This window comes from Hydra vulgaris, chromosome 12, assembly GCF_038396675.1.
Source record: "Hydra vulgaris chromosome 12, alternate assembly HydraT2T_AEP".
Classification (NCBI taxonomy): domain Eukaryota; kingdom Metazoa; phylum Cnidaria; class Hydrozoa; order Anthoathecata; family Hydridae; genus Hydra; species Hydra vulgaris.
In genome coordinates, this window is record NC_088931.1 from 22,026,221 (window position 1) to 22,046,693 (window position 20,473).

General features: G+C 28.9%; 1 protein-coding gene across 3 annotated transcripts in view; it reads right to left on the minus strand.

The window, feature by feature from the left end:
- Nucleotides 1-20,473, minus strand: part of LOC101241424 (uncharacterized) — a 53,357-nt gene that overhangs the window by 7,209 nt on the left and 25,675 nt on the right. For all 3 annotated transcript variants that reach the window (XM_065812557.1, XM_065812556.1, XM_065812558.1), the window contains exons 5-6: nt 10,115-10,177; nt 807-881 (exon numbers count right to left, since the gene is read on the minus strand). In XM_065812557.1, coding sequence (XP_065668629.1) covers nt 807-881; nt 10,115-10,177 — 138 coding nt within the window. The remainder of the gene's footprint in view (nt 1-806; nt 882-10,114; nt 10,178-20,473) is intronic.

A 20,473-nucleotide genomic window follows, 5' to 3' on the forward strand; every position in this document is an offset into this window, starting at 1 on the left:
TATTTCCTTAGATTGGTAATATATAGATCATATAGATCCTGCTTTTTCATTGATTTCTTTTGCTCTGCTAAATTGACTTGGTACTGCTGCCTGGCTGTCTTAACTGATAACATTAATGTATTAATGTAATGGTGTCAGGGTGAACTTTTTATAATTTCATATGATCTCTTATAATACAATGAGAAACTATTGAGTTCGATTGAATACTTTCATTCATCTTTGTTTATACTGAAACCCATATTTGACAAGCTAAAAATTTCAAAAAAACAGCTATGTCTTTTTATTATCATGACAATTTTTTTTAATCTGGTTTCCTAAAGCCAATCATATGAAATAAATGTTTGACCTATTTAATATGATTTATAATTGAAACTTTTAACCATATCATATACTTATATATAAAATGGTTATCTATTATACATTGGTGTTTAATATGGTTATATATTGTTTATTTATCAAACTTTACTTTACTAAGTATTTCAGCTTATCCAAGGCTAAGCATCCTAATAAAAATAGTTTAAACAGCTTAACTATAAAATGTAAATGTAAATTGTATTGACAATAAATTTTGTAAATAAAATGTAAAATGTAAAATCAAATGTACAAATATATACTATGAATTTTATCAAAACTAGTTAAATTATTGATGAAATTTAATTTAAAATTATTGCACAAAAATAAAAAAGTATTTTCCCTTGTATTCCCTGAATATTAAAAAATCTTTGAGTTTTCCAGATTTTTCAGTGGCAACCTTTTATATTTTAAAAACCTAGCACAAGCCAAATCCCTATCGAATATTTACTTACTTGTAACTCCTCATCAGTTAAATTCTCTCCAAGTTCTTTTGCAACACGTTTTAGATTTTTGAATGAAATTTTTCCCTAAATAATAATTATTAAACATTCTAACATTTCACTGTATAGATATAGATCAGTTAAAGTTATTTTTAATTCTGGTTTATTTATAGCACTTTTTAAATAGATTGACATGAGATAAAAACTGTTGAAAATTAATTTAAAACTAAAAATCAACTTTTTGACCCTTTTTCTAAAATGTATAACATTTAAAAAATGAAGGAGGTTCTTTATATAGCCATAACATATGAGCAATTTTAAAATTTAAAAAAATATATTTTAAAATTTAAAATCTAATTATAAATTATGAAAACTGTATAAGTTTTCATCAACCAAGCGATTGTTTTACACTTTTGAGGGCATTTTTATTGCTGCTTTCAAAATGTCAAAACAGCCAAAAACACTTTGAAAAAGATTTTGCTTATTGTTCAGACTTATGATAATGAAGCACGCCCCTTCAAGAAGTTAGAAAAAGAAATAAATATCATTACTTTTTGGCTGCAAAAATCCTATAGTTGTAAGTGTTAAATCAAAAACATTTCTTTTTATATAAATACACTACTGTTGATTATTTTAGAAGGGAAACAATAGCAGTTTTTGCATAATTAAATTTTTTATTTATATAAACCCTTATCATTAACACCATTTGAACAATTCATTAATTTGAAAAAACTTTTTTAACTAAATTGGAATCAACAAATATAATAACCAAACAAAGTGGTTCAATACTTGAAATGTCTAAGATTTTAATAGAAAGGCATTTAATACTTATAAAGTTCTTCCATTATATTGCCAGTAATTACTTTATCAACTCCTTTTGTGATGAGTATGTAGGCCTCGGCACGAGCAAATGAGTGCAAGAGCAGAAAAAAGCTCTCCTAAAACGAATAAGGCAAGCCAGGTGAGCTGCTTCTCTAAAGAGCTTTTTACTTTTGGCTTTTGCATGAGCTATTTGTTTATTAATTAAAAAATCTTTTTATACTTGTTACAAGCATATGCTTGAAGCATTAATGTTACAAGAATACATACATAACAAGCATCATTTAACGCATTGTGAAAAAATTCTTTAGACGATTTCTTTGGGTTTTCACTCTAGCTAACCATTTATTCATTTACAACTTTATTCATTCAATGGAAAATTTGAAAAACAAAGAGATATAAAAGTTTTTACTGCGAGTAAAAAATATTTATACTTTCTTACTTTAATAGAATGCAGGAAGTTTAAGAATTATTACAACAATTTAAGACTCCACAATAAAAGAAATCATTACAATTTGTAATGATTTAATGCAGAATTTTAGAGAAAAAAATCTCTCTGCTCTGCATATCTGTGTTTGAAAAGTAAAGAAATATATATATTTTTTTACCTGATCCTGTTATTTTTATTAATTTTATATTATAATCTTGCAACTAAAAACAAAACAATTATTGTAGTAATAAATAGTAATAAATAACTTAATAATTTTAACTTAAATAATTTAAAATATATATCAAGCACTATAAAAAATGAGTATTACACAGGAACAAAAAAGCAATAAAAAGTCAATCTGAAGCTCAAACTTAGTCTTTTTTATTCAATGTATTTTACATAAGAATGTAGTTTACATAAGTATGTAGTTTACAAAAGAATTTTTAATTTTTCGAATCAATATCTAAAAAAAGAGAAAAAAAAAAAAGAAAGTGGTTTAATTTATGAAAAAATTATATTTATGTGAGAGCTGTAAATTGCTCCTGTAAATCACTTTAGGGGAGTGTGGGTGAGAGCTAAAACTCTTGCTTCTCGCAGAGGACTGAGTATGTAAGAAGTGTTTTGTTTTTTTGAGTGATGAGTATTTAAGAAGCTTTTTTTTGTGATGAATATTTTAGAAATATTTTTTTTTATGTTTAACATTTCCTGATGATTATTATTTCTTGAGAAATAAAGAAATTAAAAAGAAAAATAGAAATTTTCTTCTTGTTTCTCAAGAATTCTCGAGAATATAAAATATGACATTTGAGAAAATTCTAAAACATTTCGAGAATATAAAATATGACATTTGAGAAAAATCTAAAATATCTCGAAAATATAAAATACAACAAAATATTGCATTAGTGCAAAAATATCGAATAATAGGAACAAAATATATGTAAATAAACATTGGAAAACAAGCAAAAAATTAATAAAAAACGTATATTCATGCAAAAATAATTATTAGATACGTTACATAATTGAAAATAATAAAAAAAAGAAAAATGATAACTATTAACTAACACATTAAATAAGAACTTACAAACTAGAGTTTATTTAGAAGTACAAAAAATAAATATATAGTTTAAAAATTAAAAAAGAATATCAAAATTTAATTTTTTTAAAATAATAAATGTAAATGTGGAGTTATTTCTCTGTTTTAAAAAAGAGTTTTAGAAAACATAGTGCATTCAATGTTTTGCTTAATAACCTATTTCTTTTCTTTGTAACAAAATCCCTGGCAGTGGAAAGATTTTGTTAATTTTGGATTGATGTAGGTTTTATTGTTGACAGTGCATCCCTAAGAAGTTATTAGAGATCTATTACATTCTTATCTTATTTTTTTACTTGTACTTTTGTTAATACCATTCACAGCATTAATTTCTTTAATAGTGTCTTCAATTGACAAATTTAATTGTTTTAGGGGGGTGCACCTTTGTGGACAGGGCTTAGAATTTGTAAAAATTTATACAAAGATACAATATTATTTCTTCTATTATTAATTTTTTCGTTTATTTTCTGTATAAATTCTTGACTTATTTTAGAATTAACTTTCGTTAACTTCCCAAATAAAATTTTTGAAGCCCCTTCTGCAGTTAATAGTGTGGAATCTTCTCAGCTCAAACTCTAAACAGTTAATCTAAAAAGCTCTAAAACAATTAAGTTTTTGTGATATTGATATAGTGATCCTTTCATAGACGATTTAAGTTTAGTTCTAATTAAGTCTTTATAACAGCGTTCTTTATTATTAAAAATTGTTTTACCATAATTTCCATTGTACTCCATCATGTTTTGCAATCCAAAATTAAAGCTAATTCAGTAGGTTCTTTCTCAGTTACATGTTTTTGTAATAACATTTTCTCAGTTACATCGTTTTTTATAAGAGATATTTTTAATTTCTTTACTATTTTTTATATACCTTCAATTGTATCTTTAATTGAAGTATTTAACAGCTCTTCCTGTTCCTGTACTTCATTTTACAAATCAGATTCTAAAAAATCATCTTTATATCTAACAACTTTATCTACTGCATCATCAGTATCATCATTGTTTTTATTGTTGCATTTTTCAGTTAAAATGTTTTTATAACTGCCCAGCCGGCACAAACATGTGTTTTTAGAATCTAAAATGTTAACACCTTTTAGACGTCTAAATTCAAATAACTATAAGACATCTAATTGTTTTTATCTCTGAGACAACAAATAATAGCTGCCTTAAGCTTTCTAAAAGAAGACAACTATTAGATGTCTTATATTTATCTGAATTTTGACCTCGAAAAGGTGTTAACATTTCAGATGGTAAAAAATACATCTTAAAGATGTGTTTGTGCCAGCTGGGTGCTAGATGTAAAGCATGGTTGTAACATAACTGCTGATTAGCAGGACAATCTCCTGAATTTTTGCATAACAGCTGCTCCATCACTCATAACAGCTAGAATATCTTGGTCTAAGCATAGATCAAAGATTTTTAATTTTTCTTCTAATATTTCTAGCAAATCGCTGCTGCATCAACTGTTACATCAAATTGGAGCAGTAATAAATCGCTGCTACATTGACTATTACATTTGGATTGAAGTAGTAATAAGTTTTTTCATTATTTTCCATTTTTCTTTTCTTTTTCCCAAAAAAAAAAAAAAAAAAAAACTATGGATTTAGGTTAAAAAAAAGCCCCCAATTGCATATAAATAAGTGTTTTTTAAAAGGGCAGATTTGTTCAAGAAGTTTTGAGTAAATCTTTTAAAAAGCATTGAAACAATTTTATCAATACATTGTAAAGTAATGATGATGACGTAGAAGAATTACCCAGCCAGGCTTGTTTTGCTGGAATTTCTTCAATTTTGTCAATCTGCTACTCAACATGCTCAGATTGACTTCCACCTTGCATTGATACCCTTTGCACTGTAACCTTATTGAATTTATATTTAACCACATTTGTGTCTTCACTTCAAAATATCACGTGTCTTCCTTTCAAAATTTTTGTTGAGATGATGTTTGAAATTAGGCTTAGCTAATTAAATTGTAAAGAAATGTAAATATAGATACCAATACAAACACAGAGTTCATAGAACATAGAATTACAAAAAACATTGATTTGTATAAATAGAATATTAAGTAAACATGCAAACACGGGCAAAAAAGTTGTAATAAATATCTGACCAAAATTCAGAAATCCGGCTAAAATTTTGCCGGATTTGCTAACTTGTTGTCGGAGCTGGATTTGGGGGGGATCGGTAAAAATGGCTGGATTTCGGTCAAGACAGGAGCCAAAATCCGGTACAGCTCTATTGAAGACCTACAATAGTGACTATCAGCTGTCAAGAAGGATCCTTTTTTTCAGGCACATTGTAAATAACATAGTGTTTGTATAAAAAAAAGGTTTACAAAGTCTGATATCTTCATTTGCTACAACAACAAAATGTTGAAAGGAATATTGTCTTTTTAATAAAAGGAATATTATCTTTTAAAAAAGCCTACTCTAGTCTGACAAGCTGTCACACTATTACGTTTTAAACTAATTTTTTTTTATTCACATTTCACTTTTTTTTTATTACATCTGAAATAAAAAAGTTATGTCCATTTTTTTCTGTATTGCAGACTATTGAATAAAATTTCTCTGCTTATAGGTAAGTTTTGTGTTACATTTATACTTGCAGTTTTCTTTACACCTCTCAGAAATTGTTTTTGATGGAACTATATTTTGAGTATTGCTAACATTGGAGAGTCTTGCAGAGATTTTCCAGACTTGCATAATTTTCTATGTTTATTTATTTTCTAATTTTCTGGATGTCTAGATCTCTTTTTAGTTAAATAAAACATAACTTTGCCATTATTTTCATCAATAAAACATAGATATGCCAGTTGCCTGAACTGAAATCAGCTCAGGAAACAAATTCCTAATATAAAATGTCTTTTTTTAATAACAATACTCCTTTAATTTTATCTTTTTTATTTAAAATAACAATACTCATTTTTTTAAAAAGACAATATTTCTTCTTTAAAATACAATATTCCTTTCAACATTTTGTTGTTGTAGCAAATGAAGATATCAGACTTTGTAAACCTTTTTTTTATACAAACACTATGTTATTTACAATGTGCCTGAAAAAAAGGATCCTTCTTGACAGCTGATAGTCACTATTGTAGGTCTTCAATAAAGCTGTACCGGATTTTGGCTCCTGTCTTGACCGAAATCCAGCCATTTTTACCGATCCCCCCCAAATCCAGCTCCGACAACAAGTTAGCAAATCCGGCAAAATTTTAGCCGGATTTCTGAATTTTGGTCAGATATTTATTACAACTTTTTTGCCCGTGTTTGCATGTTTACTTAATATTCTATTTATACAAACCAATGTTTTTTGTAATTCTATGTTCTATGAACTCTGTGTTTGTATTGGTATCTATATTTACATTTCTTTACAATTTAATTAGCTAAGCCTAATTTCAAACATTATCTCAACAAAAATTTTGAAGGGAAGATACGCAATATTCTGAAGTGAAGATACAAATGTGGTTAAATATAAATTCAATAAAGTTACAGTGCAAAGGGTATCAATGCAAGGTGGAAGTCAATCTGAGCATGTTGAGCAGCAGATTGACAAAATTGAAGAAATTCTAGCAAAACAAGCCCGGCTGGGTAATTCTTCTACATCATCATCATTACTCTGACAATGTATTGATAAAATTGTTTAGACTACGCCCGCTGGTGGCACAGCACATGAACAACAATTACCAACAGCATTGACACTCAGTTAAGCTATTGTCTGGCAGAACCAGAAATAAAGAGACACGCTGATCCATTACAGTGGTGGGGTGATAACATGCACCAATTGCAAGCTCTGGTGATACTAGCTCGCATTTATTTGGGTGCCCACCGACAAGTGTACCATCAGAACGTTTGTCCAGTGTTGCTGAGGAGATCCTTAATGATCATCATAGTTCACTCCTGTCACATAATGCAGCTCGCCTAATTTTCTAAAGTGCAATTCAAAACTGATCAAAGATATTTTAGAAAAATAATTGAAACTGAAGTTACTTTACTTCACTTTCAAATTGAAAGTTTCAATAATTTATCAATTATTTTGTTATGTTATGATATGTTATGTAAAACTGTGTCATTCTACTTTAATAAACTATGAAGTTTAACAGAAAATAGTTGTCACTTGGTACTGAGAATGGTAAACATTGTTGACCATTCTTAAAAAAAAGTAGGAATGTGCAGGATTTTTGCTCCTGTAACTTTGTTTTGAAATACGGCTTCGGCTCTGGCCAAATTTGTCAAAAAACAATAAAACAAGTTAAAGAGTCCTACTTTAGATTCATATTTTACTCTCACTTTAATTCAAGTTTCCATAAACCAGAAAAAGACATATGCTTGTGAAGCCTATAAAGTAGCAAAAGAAAATAATCAACTTGAGAAAAGCATGGAAGAAATATATAATGTCTATTTGCGGGAAAAAATAGAAAAGCGCGACAACGAAGAACATGAGTGTAACAATCAGCTGGATGATGTAGTAGTCATTAGTTTTGATTTGCAAAATGTTATTTAGCATCTGAAAGCTAGAACTAGTAGCTTATTTTACAAAAGAAAACTAAATGTTTACAATCTGACAGCACACGTTAAATTTAATAAAACAGTTAAGAAGTACTGTGTTGTGTGGCCAGAAGTATCTTCAGGAAAAACAGATAATGATCTTGCAAGTGGACTTGCAAGATCATTATCAAAAATTGCCATGATTTATTTTCTGACTCAACACTGGTCAGTTGAAGATATTACAATTAAGTACTGTGTATTAAGTACTGTGTACAATTAAGTACTGTGTAACAGGGTGTTAGCCAGAAAAAAAGTTGATATAAATTAGTTAGAAAATAAGTTAAAAATAAATATATAAAAAAGTCATTGCATTCTGACATTTAAAGCAAACCATGGCGGTTCCCTAACTCAATTTATACAAGGAAATTAAGGTTCAAACAAGTAGAAAAATTTCACATTTTTGAAATTCATACATATTTTTTTGGGGTTATATTCATAGCAGGAAAATTTTTATATTTTATAAATGTTAAATTCTAATTATTCAACTTCATTCTGAACAATCTTCTTAAGTTTTTTCGTATTTAAATCACTTCTCTTTTTTTGTGTGATATAGTAGAGAGAAAACATGAACGAAAGACATTTGTTTGCAATTAAATTTGAATAAATGAACTTGATACTTCGATCTATTTTAATTGAGTGCATCGCTTTTAAATACAAAAAGTTTAAATGATTATTTACATATTGTCGTCTTTTATATTTATTTTCATTTTTAAGTTGTATATATATATAAAAAAAAAAAAAAAGCTTAATAGTTTTTTGACGGTTTCCACGATCCTCCTGTAATTTTTTAAATACCTGAAACAACTTTTTAATTGATGACTCTCGATAAAAACACAAAATATTGTATCGAAAGTTTTTGAATATTTAAATTTTAAATACTTTAGTATTTTAAAACTAAAAGTTTTAAAATATTTAAAAAAATTTTTTGAACTTTTTTACATAGATATTGCTATTATTGTTCATCTATTTTATATTAATACTTTTATCATGAAATAAACTTTTATGTGTAAATTTTATCATTAAATAAATTTTTGTGTAAATTTTATATAAATTTATAGTGATTAAAATTGCAATAAATATGATATTTTAAAGCTGTAAAAAAAGCCAGCACGAAGAAAGGGCGGGTATGGCAATGAGACACAAAGGAATTTGTCGTTGATTTAGTTGGCAAATTTGACCCTTTTAGACAATTCAGTTGGCAAATGTAGATCTTTTAGACCAATCAGGCAACAAATTACAAAAACTTTTTTAACAAAATAAGGCAATTAGAAGAGCTAAAAATTGAAAAAATTTTTTTTTTTTTTAGCTTGTCCAATTGCCTTGTTTTCTTCATCAAGCAACCTTTTTGGTACTTTTTACTTGTAAAATGCTTTCACATTTTTCCTTTTGAAAACTCATTGAATGAAAGATCTACTACATTTGAACTGTAGCTTGTTGAGTCGGATTTTGATGAATTGAGCTGACTATTGATTTTGCCTTTCTTTTGGAAATTAATCTTGACTTTCCACCATTTCCTAACTTTATTTTTTTACATTTTTGTATACCTTATAATGTTATATAAAAATTTCAACAGCTGATTTCGGAACATTATGTGGTTTTGAAATATGGAATATGAGAACGAAGGATTTTCTATGTAAATTTTCTTTTTCGATTTTCTTACTCTATACTCAACATTGCAAAAACTAATGAGAAGTAAACAAAACTACGCTAACTCACAAAAAAACTAATTTTGTAAGCATCATTATAAAAAAACAAACAATAGAATTAATTAGATTTTTTTGATAAAACTCATTTAAAAGAAATGAGGTCGGCAGTTAGGTTGGCATTTAGCAATGCCGACCTAACTGCTGACCTCATTTCTATGTTTTATGGTAAGACCCTTCTATAAAATTTTTTTTGCTGACCTTATGCCAACCTTTAAAAGATTGAGGAAGGCAAATTATTGCCGACCTCATTTATCCTAATTCCGAGGGTTATATATATATATATATATATATATATATATATATATATATATATATATATATATATATATATATATATATATGTATATATATATATATATATATATATATATATATATATATATATATATATTTATATGAAGACCTCAGTGGAAAAACCAGGGTCGTCACATTTAAAAAGTTTTGAGAAAGAATTTATTGATCATTAATAAAAGTTTTTATATTAAGCAAAGAAAACTAAAGATAAGAAAAAAATAATTTTTTTAGATTAATTTATTTAAAGTTTAATTAAAAATAAATTTTTAATAATTTTTATTACAAATTTCTTTTTTTTTTTTACTTTATTTTTATTTTTTCAAAACTTTTAAAATGTGACAATGCTGGTTTTTCCACTAAGGTGGATAAACCAGCATTGTCACAATTTAAAAGTTGTCACACACATACAAACATACACAAGCCACAAAAATAAAATTCCTCACTGTATTATCATCATCAAATAGCCGAAAAGCTTTTAATATTTCTTCTTTTGAATCTTTTTCACTCTAAACATAAATATTTTAGTCTTACAACATATTTTACACAAATATAACCTGTTACATACAGTTTATATGCATGACCTTTGATAAATGTAACCTAGTGAAATGCTAAAAATTTCAATTTAAAGTGACATTTATTTAAAGAAATAAAATATAACAGAGCTCTAAAAAAACAAGCTAGTGAACTAAACAAAGATCTCAGTGTCATGTAAACATAATCAGTAGAGTTTACTGCAAAACAACTTTTTAAGCTGTATATGATTTGTTCTCTGTTTTGAAACAAACCACAATGAACCCGGGATTAGCAAATTTTATCATTTTTTGGATAAAACTTACACACCAGAGTTTGTATGATGTTTATTCATTAAAAGTATTGTTTAGGGTTGTAAGTTACCTTAAAGTTAAAAATGAAATCAGAAAAATATTTTTAAATAACTAGTTAGTAGACAAGTTTCCATTATTCTTTTTAATTCATTTATGTTTTCATATTTTGATTTTTGTATACTTTTTAAAGTTTAAATGCAAAAGTGATTATGCACTTTTCATTATTTATCTATTGAAAAATTATGGATAAAGTTACTATTAAAAACCAATATATATATATATATATATATATATATATATATATATATATATATATATATATATATATATATATATACATACATATACATATATATTTATATATACATGTATGTATATATATAGATTATGTTAGTGTATTCTACAAACAGAGTGCTCAATGTTCTAAAAGAACAGAGCAATAATAAATTAGTAAAAACACTTATCTAATTTATATATATATATATATATATATATATATATATATATATATATATATATATATATATATATGTATGTATATATATATATATATATGTATATATATATATGTATATATATATATGTATATATATGTATATATATAAATATATATATGTATATATATATATATATATACATATATATATATATACATTTATACATATATATATATATATATATATATATATATATATATATATATATATATATATATATATATATATATATATATATATATATATATATATGCAAAACTTGAAGAATTTTAGTCAGCACAAGAGTGCCATACTTAACAGACAAAAAAAATCAGTTGAGTTTTAACCATGTGTTTAAAAGCGCAGGATTTAAACCTCTATTCTTTAATTACTTTTCCATTAGGCACATAATGACATGATTAGACTTTTCTTTGTGTAACACAGTAGCATTTTTTAATTTTTTTTTATTAATAGCTTTAATAAAAAACCTTAATTTGTTTTAAATTTTAAAAAGTTTAATATGTTTCTTAATATATTTTTAAATAAAATGTTTCTTCTCCATGTGTTTTCATCATAACTTAAATATACTAAGACTAAACTTTTCTATTAAACTCTCTTGATAATAATGATCTTAAACAATATTAAGTGTCAATGCGTTAATCTTTAAAAAAGAACAACACTCATGAAAAATAACTTTTAAATGAATTAATGATCTTGCTAATCTTGTAATTAACAAAATTGAGAAAGAATGAAAAATCAAATTTAAAATTAAATTAATGAACTTTTTAAAAAAAAAAAACTTGTCTAACTTGAAAATACAAAATAATTTCAATAAATAAATTATAAACTTATATCGAACAATTTATATATTTTTTCCATAAACTTATTTTTGCGTGCCAGCACGTTTAGAGATTGTCGATGCCGGCAGTCATATACTGATGTAAAAGATAGATTTATTGTGATTATTTAGTATCTACATACAAAATAATCACAATACTCAGCAAATTCCATATATGAAACAATACCTTTGTTTCATTCACTCATACATATTGAGTTCAGGGGCTTCACAAATACTTCTTGTCTTCGTGTATAGCTATGGAGAATATTGTCGTTAATCTTGGAAAAAACTGTGCATGGTTTCCACTCATAGGAGAACACAGCTCTATAGGGAAGTGACATTTCTTTGCCATTTATTCTTGGTGCCACATTATACCAATACACAATCTTTTAGGGATCTTTGCTGCCATACACTTAATTGTTTGATGATGACATTTAACAATTCCATTTCCAGAGGGCCTGAAGGCACAACAAAAGAGGACAGACACTCCCCATTCAGCGCATAGTTCACACACAAGTTTTAAGCAGAATATGTGGCTGTTGTCAAATAGCACTTGCCATGGAGGTCCTCTTTCTTAAAATATTTCATTCAAATGGAAGCACACTAATGTTCCTTTCTCATTTAGTAATTTTCTCTAAAGTGCAAACTCGCTCTCTTTACCGCAATCGACAATTGACAACTAAATTTTCGATCGCAACATGACAATAGCTATACCACATCTTTTTTTTTTAATATAACAATAGTTATGTTATATCTTCGTTTGTAATATGACAATAGTTATGTCATTATCTACCAATAGACATTAAAAATTATAATTGAATTTTTCAGCTAACTTTCTTTGTGATAAACCACTTTTATTGTTTGTTGATTGTCTCAATAGATTTAAACCTTGTTTATCAAAAATAACAGCTGCTTTGCCTGCTCCTGGTTGTTGATTTGCATCATAGAAAGAAAAGGTCGTTTTCTCCGAAAGAAAAGGTCGTTTTCGAGAGAGAGAGAGAAAAGGTTGTTTTCTCTCGAGAGAGAAAAGGTTGTTTTCTCGAGAGAGAGAGAAAAGGTTGTTTTCTCGAGAGAGAGAGAGAAAAGGTTGTTTTCTCTAAAGAGAAAATGTCGTTTTCTCTTGAGAAAATTTTTGAGATATAAAGTTTTTTTTTAAAAGGACATTTTTCACATTTATAACATTATCTAAAATAGATTTAGAAGATCCAGTGTCCTATAATGCTTTTATTCCGTTCACAAACACACAAAGCAGTGGCTGTTTAAAATTTTGCGGTAAGCCGCTTGCACAAAAATGGGTGGCCTTCTTTTGATTTTTTTTAGATTTGTAAATTTATTGGAGCAGTACTGAGCTAGGTGGTCATTTTACACACTAAACATAACTGTTTTTCCTCAAATTCCTTGCTTCGACTCTTATGCCCATCTTCACTGCAACTGTAGCATGTAATGAATTTATGGTTGTGTTTATAAGGATTGATGGCAGCACGATTTAAGCAACAACAAAAAACATTCTTTATGGCGTAAGATTATCAAACTTCTTGTCTTTTTAGCAACCTGGGACAGCAACATACTTGACAGTGAGCATGCAACCTGCAGTTGTTTTCATTCTTTGTTGGGCAATCCCAGAATGAATGCACATTTTATTCATTCATCACTTACATGAGATGATATCAACTTACTCAGTCTTGTTAGATCTGCTAGATCTAACAAGGCTGAGTAAGCTGTTATTACCAAATCTGCAAACTTTATCACTATGCTCATAGCCAAAATAGCTTGTAATAATAAGTACTTATTTGCTATTTTTTGTTGTTCACACACTAAATATTTCCACTGAATATACACAATTCTAAACACTCAAGAGTATATTAAGTAATAGAATACAATACATTATATTCAAATGTAATATAATAAATATATACAAGACATTGACAGACGCTTTCTCTTAGACAACTTACAAACTCTTTACTTGTTGTTAGCAGAAAAGCCGAGAAATCATCAGCGGCAAACGCCCTGCCAGACAGAAAAAAGGGTAATACCACATGTAAATCACCGACTTTATGAAGTTTCGCTAGGAGTTTCAATTTCTGAATCCACTTGGAAAAAACACTAGAACCATTTACTGTGACACCAAGTCTAATGTTCTTTTTGTCTATGATAAGTACGAGGTGCTTCTTTCTATGTGACAAAGGTCATACAAAGTTTCACTTAGAGTTTCAATAAACTCAATAATGTTTGTTTGGTCTGTGACAAGTGCAGTTCGGTAGTTGACACCCATTGTCTGTATGTGATCTGATTGTCAAAATCAAAATCATTATTTTCAAACACATTTTCCAAGAAAGTCTTCAAATTTACTTTACAGGGACAGCTGGAACATAGATGAAACATGCAGCTTTGACTATCTATATTACAAACACATACTTTTATCAAATCTTTGTAATATATTAAATGGCCCTTAGGTAAAGTAGCACACATCAACTTAGCATTTTGATGATAAGAACATATGCAAACTGAGTGACCTCCACTACTGTCAACTGTGATGAACCACTTCGGCCTTAGTTCACAGAACTTGCTGAATCCAACTTTGTGATGAGGGTATAACTTCTTAAACTCAAGATAAAGTTTCTTTATTCAAACTAATATTAAATTTTTGTTAATCTTTTACATTATTTACACGCACAGAAACAAAGCCTTTTTTTCGTGGACATTGTCTTATGAACTCTTCAGATTCATAAATACCATTAACTTTTTGTTTAACAATATCTTCCAAAGGCTGTCCTATTTTAGCCTAAAGTTTAGCAAGTATTCCTTTTTTATTTTTCAACTTTTGAGCTTTCTTAACAAGATGTTCTGAAACTGAAAATATTTTGTAAGTTTTTTTAATTGACCAACTATCAGGAGTTAGTGTTATATTTATTATTTTATTTTTAACTGTATCTAACAGTTTGTCTAAATTATTACAGTTAATACATTTTCGCTCTTTTTCTGTTACTATATCTTTTGGTACTATATCCAATGCTGACGCTACAAGGTTTGTCATGTGCTGCAATTTTTTTTAGCTTTTTGCTTTTCATATCCTAATTTGTAGTGCCTGCTTACATTTTTGAGTAGAGATATTTCCAATTTTTTTTTTTTTTGTTAATTCACCTCCCCAAGGTCCAGAAGGCTACTACAGACGAGGAGGCTACTTAATTGTGGTTATAACCCTCTCTCAACTCTATAACTCCAAAACACGAACCTTGACGAACAAGGCCGCTAAGCAGAAAAACAAGTTGAGCGCAGTACTACTAGGGATATGGTGGGGATCGAACTCGGAACCTCTCGCTTATGAAGCGAGCACTCTACCACTACACCACTACCGCATTATAAAAGATATAAAATCATATCAGTTAAGACACTGAAAATGTTATTTTAGGGAAAACTGATTATATTTATTTAAGGAAAAATTAAAAATATACACCTAAGTCATAGGGCTACAATCATATCATAAGATAGAGTATAGGTCTTTAAGTTTTTTTTGGTGATTTTCTATATATAGAACCTTGCCAGTAAAAAGTTTCACAAGTTATTTTAACTGTCTATGCTACTTTCTATGCCTACAAAGTGAGTTTATTTATTGTATTTTTTTTAAAAAGGGATATTTTAACAGGCTGCTGCAAATGCTAAAATAACTTTTAACACATAATTTAATTTTTTCCACAAATGATTACTCTAAGTACACCAAAGTAACGAAAAATTGTCACAACTTGTCTGTTGGTAATGAACTGTAGCACATTAAAGTTTTAAAAATTTTTTTATTTGAGGTATAAGAACTCAAAAATTGTTTAAAATCAGTCAAAAACACCTGCAAAAAAATAATTTCGGTGAAAAACTATTACCGTAAAAAATTTCAGATGATCATCTATTTTATTTAAAAAGTTATGATCTGTTAAATATTAAAAAATCTACTAGAAGCTCAAATTTTTCAAATTTTGGTCAATGATGATTCAATTATAACTTTTGACCAATTTGGTCAATCAAGCTGAAATTTTTAGGATTGTGTTTTTTTTCATAAAAACTGTGGGTGGTCAAAATTTGAAGCAAATTTGAGGTGGTACCTAGGGGCACTTTTGAAAAACTAGGTGATTTCATATGGAATAACTCAGCATTTGCTTATGGAACACTATATAATATTAGTCACACTAAAATTTAAAATCAATCAGGATCAATCATGACCTCTTACAACTACCTTAAAGCTGACTGGGACTTTTTCTGTGATTTTCTTTGTGATGGGTAGAAATACTTTGTTTTCCTGCTGACATATGTGCCTCTTACATTACTTCATGGATTCAGGCTGGCATGGAATCTTTTATTCGCTCTCAACGATTCCAGGTCAAGCCTCACTCTTCTCCATGGTTTTCCTCACATGGTTATGCTCCTGCATGGTTATGCTCCTGCATGGTTATGCTCCTGCAATTTCCAATCGAAATTGTTACTTCCATATCTATTAGCAAAACAATTCTCCAGAAAACAGATGTCTGTTTATTACTGCTAGGAACCATTGTAAAAAGGTTTTGTCTAATGCCAAAGTCTGCTATTCTCAGGTCATGAAATCTCATATTTCATCACAAAAATTAGGCTCTCCTGACTTCTGGAGAATCTTTAATAATATCAATAATAAGAGCAAATCTGTTATTCCACCTCTCTTGTATGGTTCAGACTTTGTCACCTCACCTAAAGACAAAGCTGAATTGTTTGCTAAGAACTTTTCATCAATATCCTCTCTTGATTCCACTAGTTGCATTCTATCTGATATTGCCAACAAACAGGTTGATCCATTGCTTGACTTCATGTCTCTCCAGCTTCTGTATCTAACACTTTAGATTTCTTGCTTAGACTTTTCTACAGCTTGTGGCCCGGACAACATACCTGTTATACTTTCTATACTTTCAAAACTATTCAATAAGTGCTTATCAGAGTCTTGTTTTCCAGCCTGCTGGAAAGCAGCATCTGTTATCCCTATTTTCGAAAATTCTGGAGGGAGATCTGATTTGTCTAACAACCGTCCCATTAGTTTTCAAGGTTTTTGAATCTTTAATTAACAAACACTTGATCTCTTATCTTGAATCTAATAACTTACTTTCTGATCATCAATATGGATTTCGATCTTCTCGTTATACAGCTGATTTGCTAACAGTAATGACCGATAGGTTTTATCGTGCATTAGATAAAGGTGGAGAGGGTTAAGGCCATTGCTCTTGGCATTTCTAAAGCTTTTGATAAAGTTTGACATGCTAGTCTTCTCCATTAGCTTTCTTCTTACAGTGTATCTGGTAACATCTTTAAGATTATTGAATCCTTCCTTTTCAATCGTAATATAAAAGTTGTCCTTGATGGACAGCACTCTTCTTCATTTTCTGTAACTTCAGGGGTTCCTCAAGGTTCAATCATCAGCCCTATACTCTTTTCAATTTACATTAACGATCTTCCAGATATTTTCACATCTAAGGTGGCATTGTTTGCTGATAATACTACTATTTATTCTTGTCATAATAAGAAGCCAACTCGGTCTGATTGCTTGGAGGGAGCATTTGAGCTTGAAAAGAATCTAACTTCTGCTACAGCATGGGGCTAACAGCAGCTGGTAAACTTTAATTCAGATAAAACTCAATTTTTTTCAGCCAATTGTTATCGCAATAATTTAGATCTTCCTATATTTATGAACGGTAATGTACTCGATGAGTCATCTACTATTAATCTTCTAGGATTAACTCTTACTTACGATCTTTCTTGGAAACCGTATATCAAATCCATTGCAAAATTTACATCCTAAGGTTGCATCTCTTTATCAAGCTCCACAATTTCTTACTCTGGATTCTATTCTCTATCTCTATAAATCTCAAATCCGGCCTTGTATGGAATACTGCTGCCATATCTGGGGTGGATCTTCTAATGACGCCCTTTCTCTTATAGACAAGGTGCAAAAACACATTGTAAACATAGTTGGACCTGCTCTTGCAGCCAACCTCCAACCATTATCACATCGTCGTAATATTTTTTCTCTTTCTCTTTTCTACAAATACTATAATGGGCACTGCTCTAAAGAGCTAGCGTCTCTTGTGCCATCTACTAAAATTCATTCTCGTGTTACTCGTCATTCAATTAAGTCTCATCCTTTTCTGTGACTGTTCCTAAGTGCTCTAAAAACTCTTATTCCTCAAGTTTTTTCCTCGAACATCAGCTCTTTGGAATTCGCTCCCTTCAACTTGCTTTCCTGATTTATATAGTTTATAATCTTTTAAGTTGTCTGTCAATCATTATCTTGCTCTACAATCTTCATCTTCTCTCTTCCAGTAACTTTCAACTCTAATAGTGGTTGCTTGCAGCTTTGTTGGAAGCAAAGATGTTAAAAAAAAAAAAAAAAACCTAAGCATTACATGAATAAATATGAGAAATATATTTTTTATATAGGCTAGCTTATTTTAAGTGTACATGCTTTTATAGAACACTGCATCTGTCAAGTAATAAAATCAATTATTTTATAGAAACGAAACTACTAAATTTTTATTAGTAAAGCTAAGTTAGTTTATGGCTGGTTATCGCTGTATTTCCAATACCTGAACAAATGTAACTGATAAAACTAAAATTACCTAAATAATATTCATCTTCTTACTAGATTATTTTGCTTAGATTATTTTATTTTTTTTAACTTTTTAACATTTTATTTATGTCATATTAGAAAAAAGACGAGTTTTACTTCTGAATATTTTGATTAATTCGATATTTCGATAAAAAATTTAATTTAAAAAAAAATACAGACTATGAGCTTATTTTATGTATTTGTAACTTAACTTTTTGTCACAACGGTGTGCAGCTTTTAAAATGTTAACTAGTTCATCAAAATACTATTAAAATTAAAGTTAACTACTAAAATATTGCTTAAAAATACCTATATAGTTCAACCCTCGGAATTAGGGTTGACATTCGGCAATGCCGACCTGAAAGTGTTTGAGGTCGGCAAAAAATTGCAGACCTCGCTTCTATGTTTTATGGTAAGACCTTTGTATCAAATAATTTTTGCCGACCTGATGCCGACCTCTAAAAAATTGAAGTCGGCAAATTATTGCTGACTTCATTTTTCCTAACTCCGAGGGTTGATAGTTATTTAAATATCATCAAACAAAAAAGTTTTTAACACAATGTAAATGGTGTAGCATAAGGTAAAATTGCGTTTTGCATATGTAAAATGTTTTACGCTCGGGGTTTTATCACAAGACCTGCTAAATCTATTAGAAAAATTTTTGAGATATCTTGGGTTTTGGAGTGGACAGACACCAGAATCAGTTCATGCAGATTTTGTAAGGCTATGGGACCCATTACAAGTGAATTTCGACCACTAATAACAGTTAAAAATTGTTCAAAGATTTAGTCACTGGTCTTACTCCCTCATCCACAGTTATGTCATGTCCACTTCTTAGAAAAAATCTAGATAGTAAATTTGAAATTATATTAAAAACAATTAGAGATCATATTCAGAAGTCAGATACTATAAGTACTACAGCAGACATATGGAGCTGTTTAAAAAGGAGAAAAAATTTATCTTGAATGTTTGTTGCATTTGCCTGCAAACATTTTAACAGAAGTCATACATTTGACGACATTGCAGAGCAACTTTTTAATATACATTCAGACTCTGGGCTTGATCATCACAACATAGCTTTTACTGTGACTGACAATGGTTCAAATTTTGTCAAAGCATTTAATGAATGCCAAGATGATAGTGATTTTGATGATAGTGAAAATATGATATCATTAGAATCAGCAGAACCACTAAGTTCATCAGATGAAGAAGATACATGTTTGTTCTTGCGTATTTGTCAGAAGGTGATGTTGATACCATTCTGACAAATGTGCAAGAACAAACAAGTAACAACAAATATTTACTAAAGTACATGAGATGTGCTAATCATACTTTGAACCTGTGGTCACATTGCAGCCAAAGCTGACATGTGACCACAGGTTCAGAGTACACACTAAAAATTAAAGGTAGAAATTTTTAGTTAAGGTAGGATATGTGATATACCCTTAGTAAGGTATAATTTTCTACCTTATAAGGTAGAAAATTATACCTTTAAGTTAGAAAAATGTATGACAAATAATTGTTTTTAATATAATTTTCTACCTTAAAAGGTAGAAAATTATACCTTACTAAGGGTATATCACATATCCTACCCTAAGGTAGAAATTTCTACCTTTTTTTTTAGTGTGTATGACTAGCTCAAAACTGTGGTCACATGTCAGCCGAAGCATACAAGCATCGGATGCTGTGAAGAATTTAGCTAAAGTTTTATTGAGTAAAGACTCAATGGAATTCAACTTATGTTGCCATATATCAAATTTTAAAGCCAAGGGTAAAAGAAAAGCCTCCTCAAATCATGAATGCATTGAAATTGCGTTGTTTAAAACTAGTGGAGTTGGAGGTATTGGAAGAATACAAGCAGTTTATGAAACCTATTGCTGATGCTCTGGACAAACTGCAAGAGGAAAATAATTGTTTTCTGGGATTCCTGATGCCAATGGTTTAGCAAGCTCAAAAGAAACTTGTAGTGCTTATTCCAAAAGTTATCCACACTGGAAGTTTAATTGAGGGATTAATTTCAAACATAGATCAGCGTTTCCCACATTTGTTTG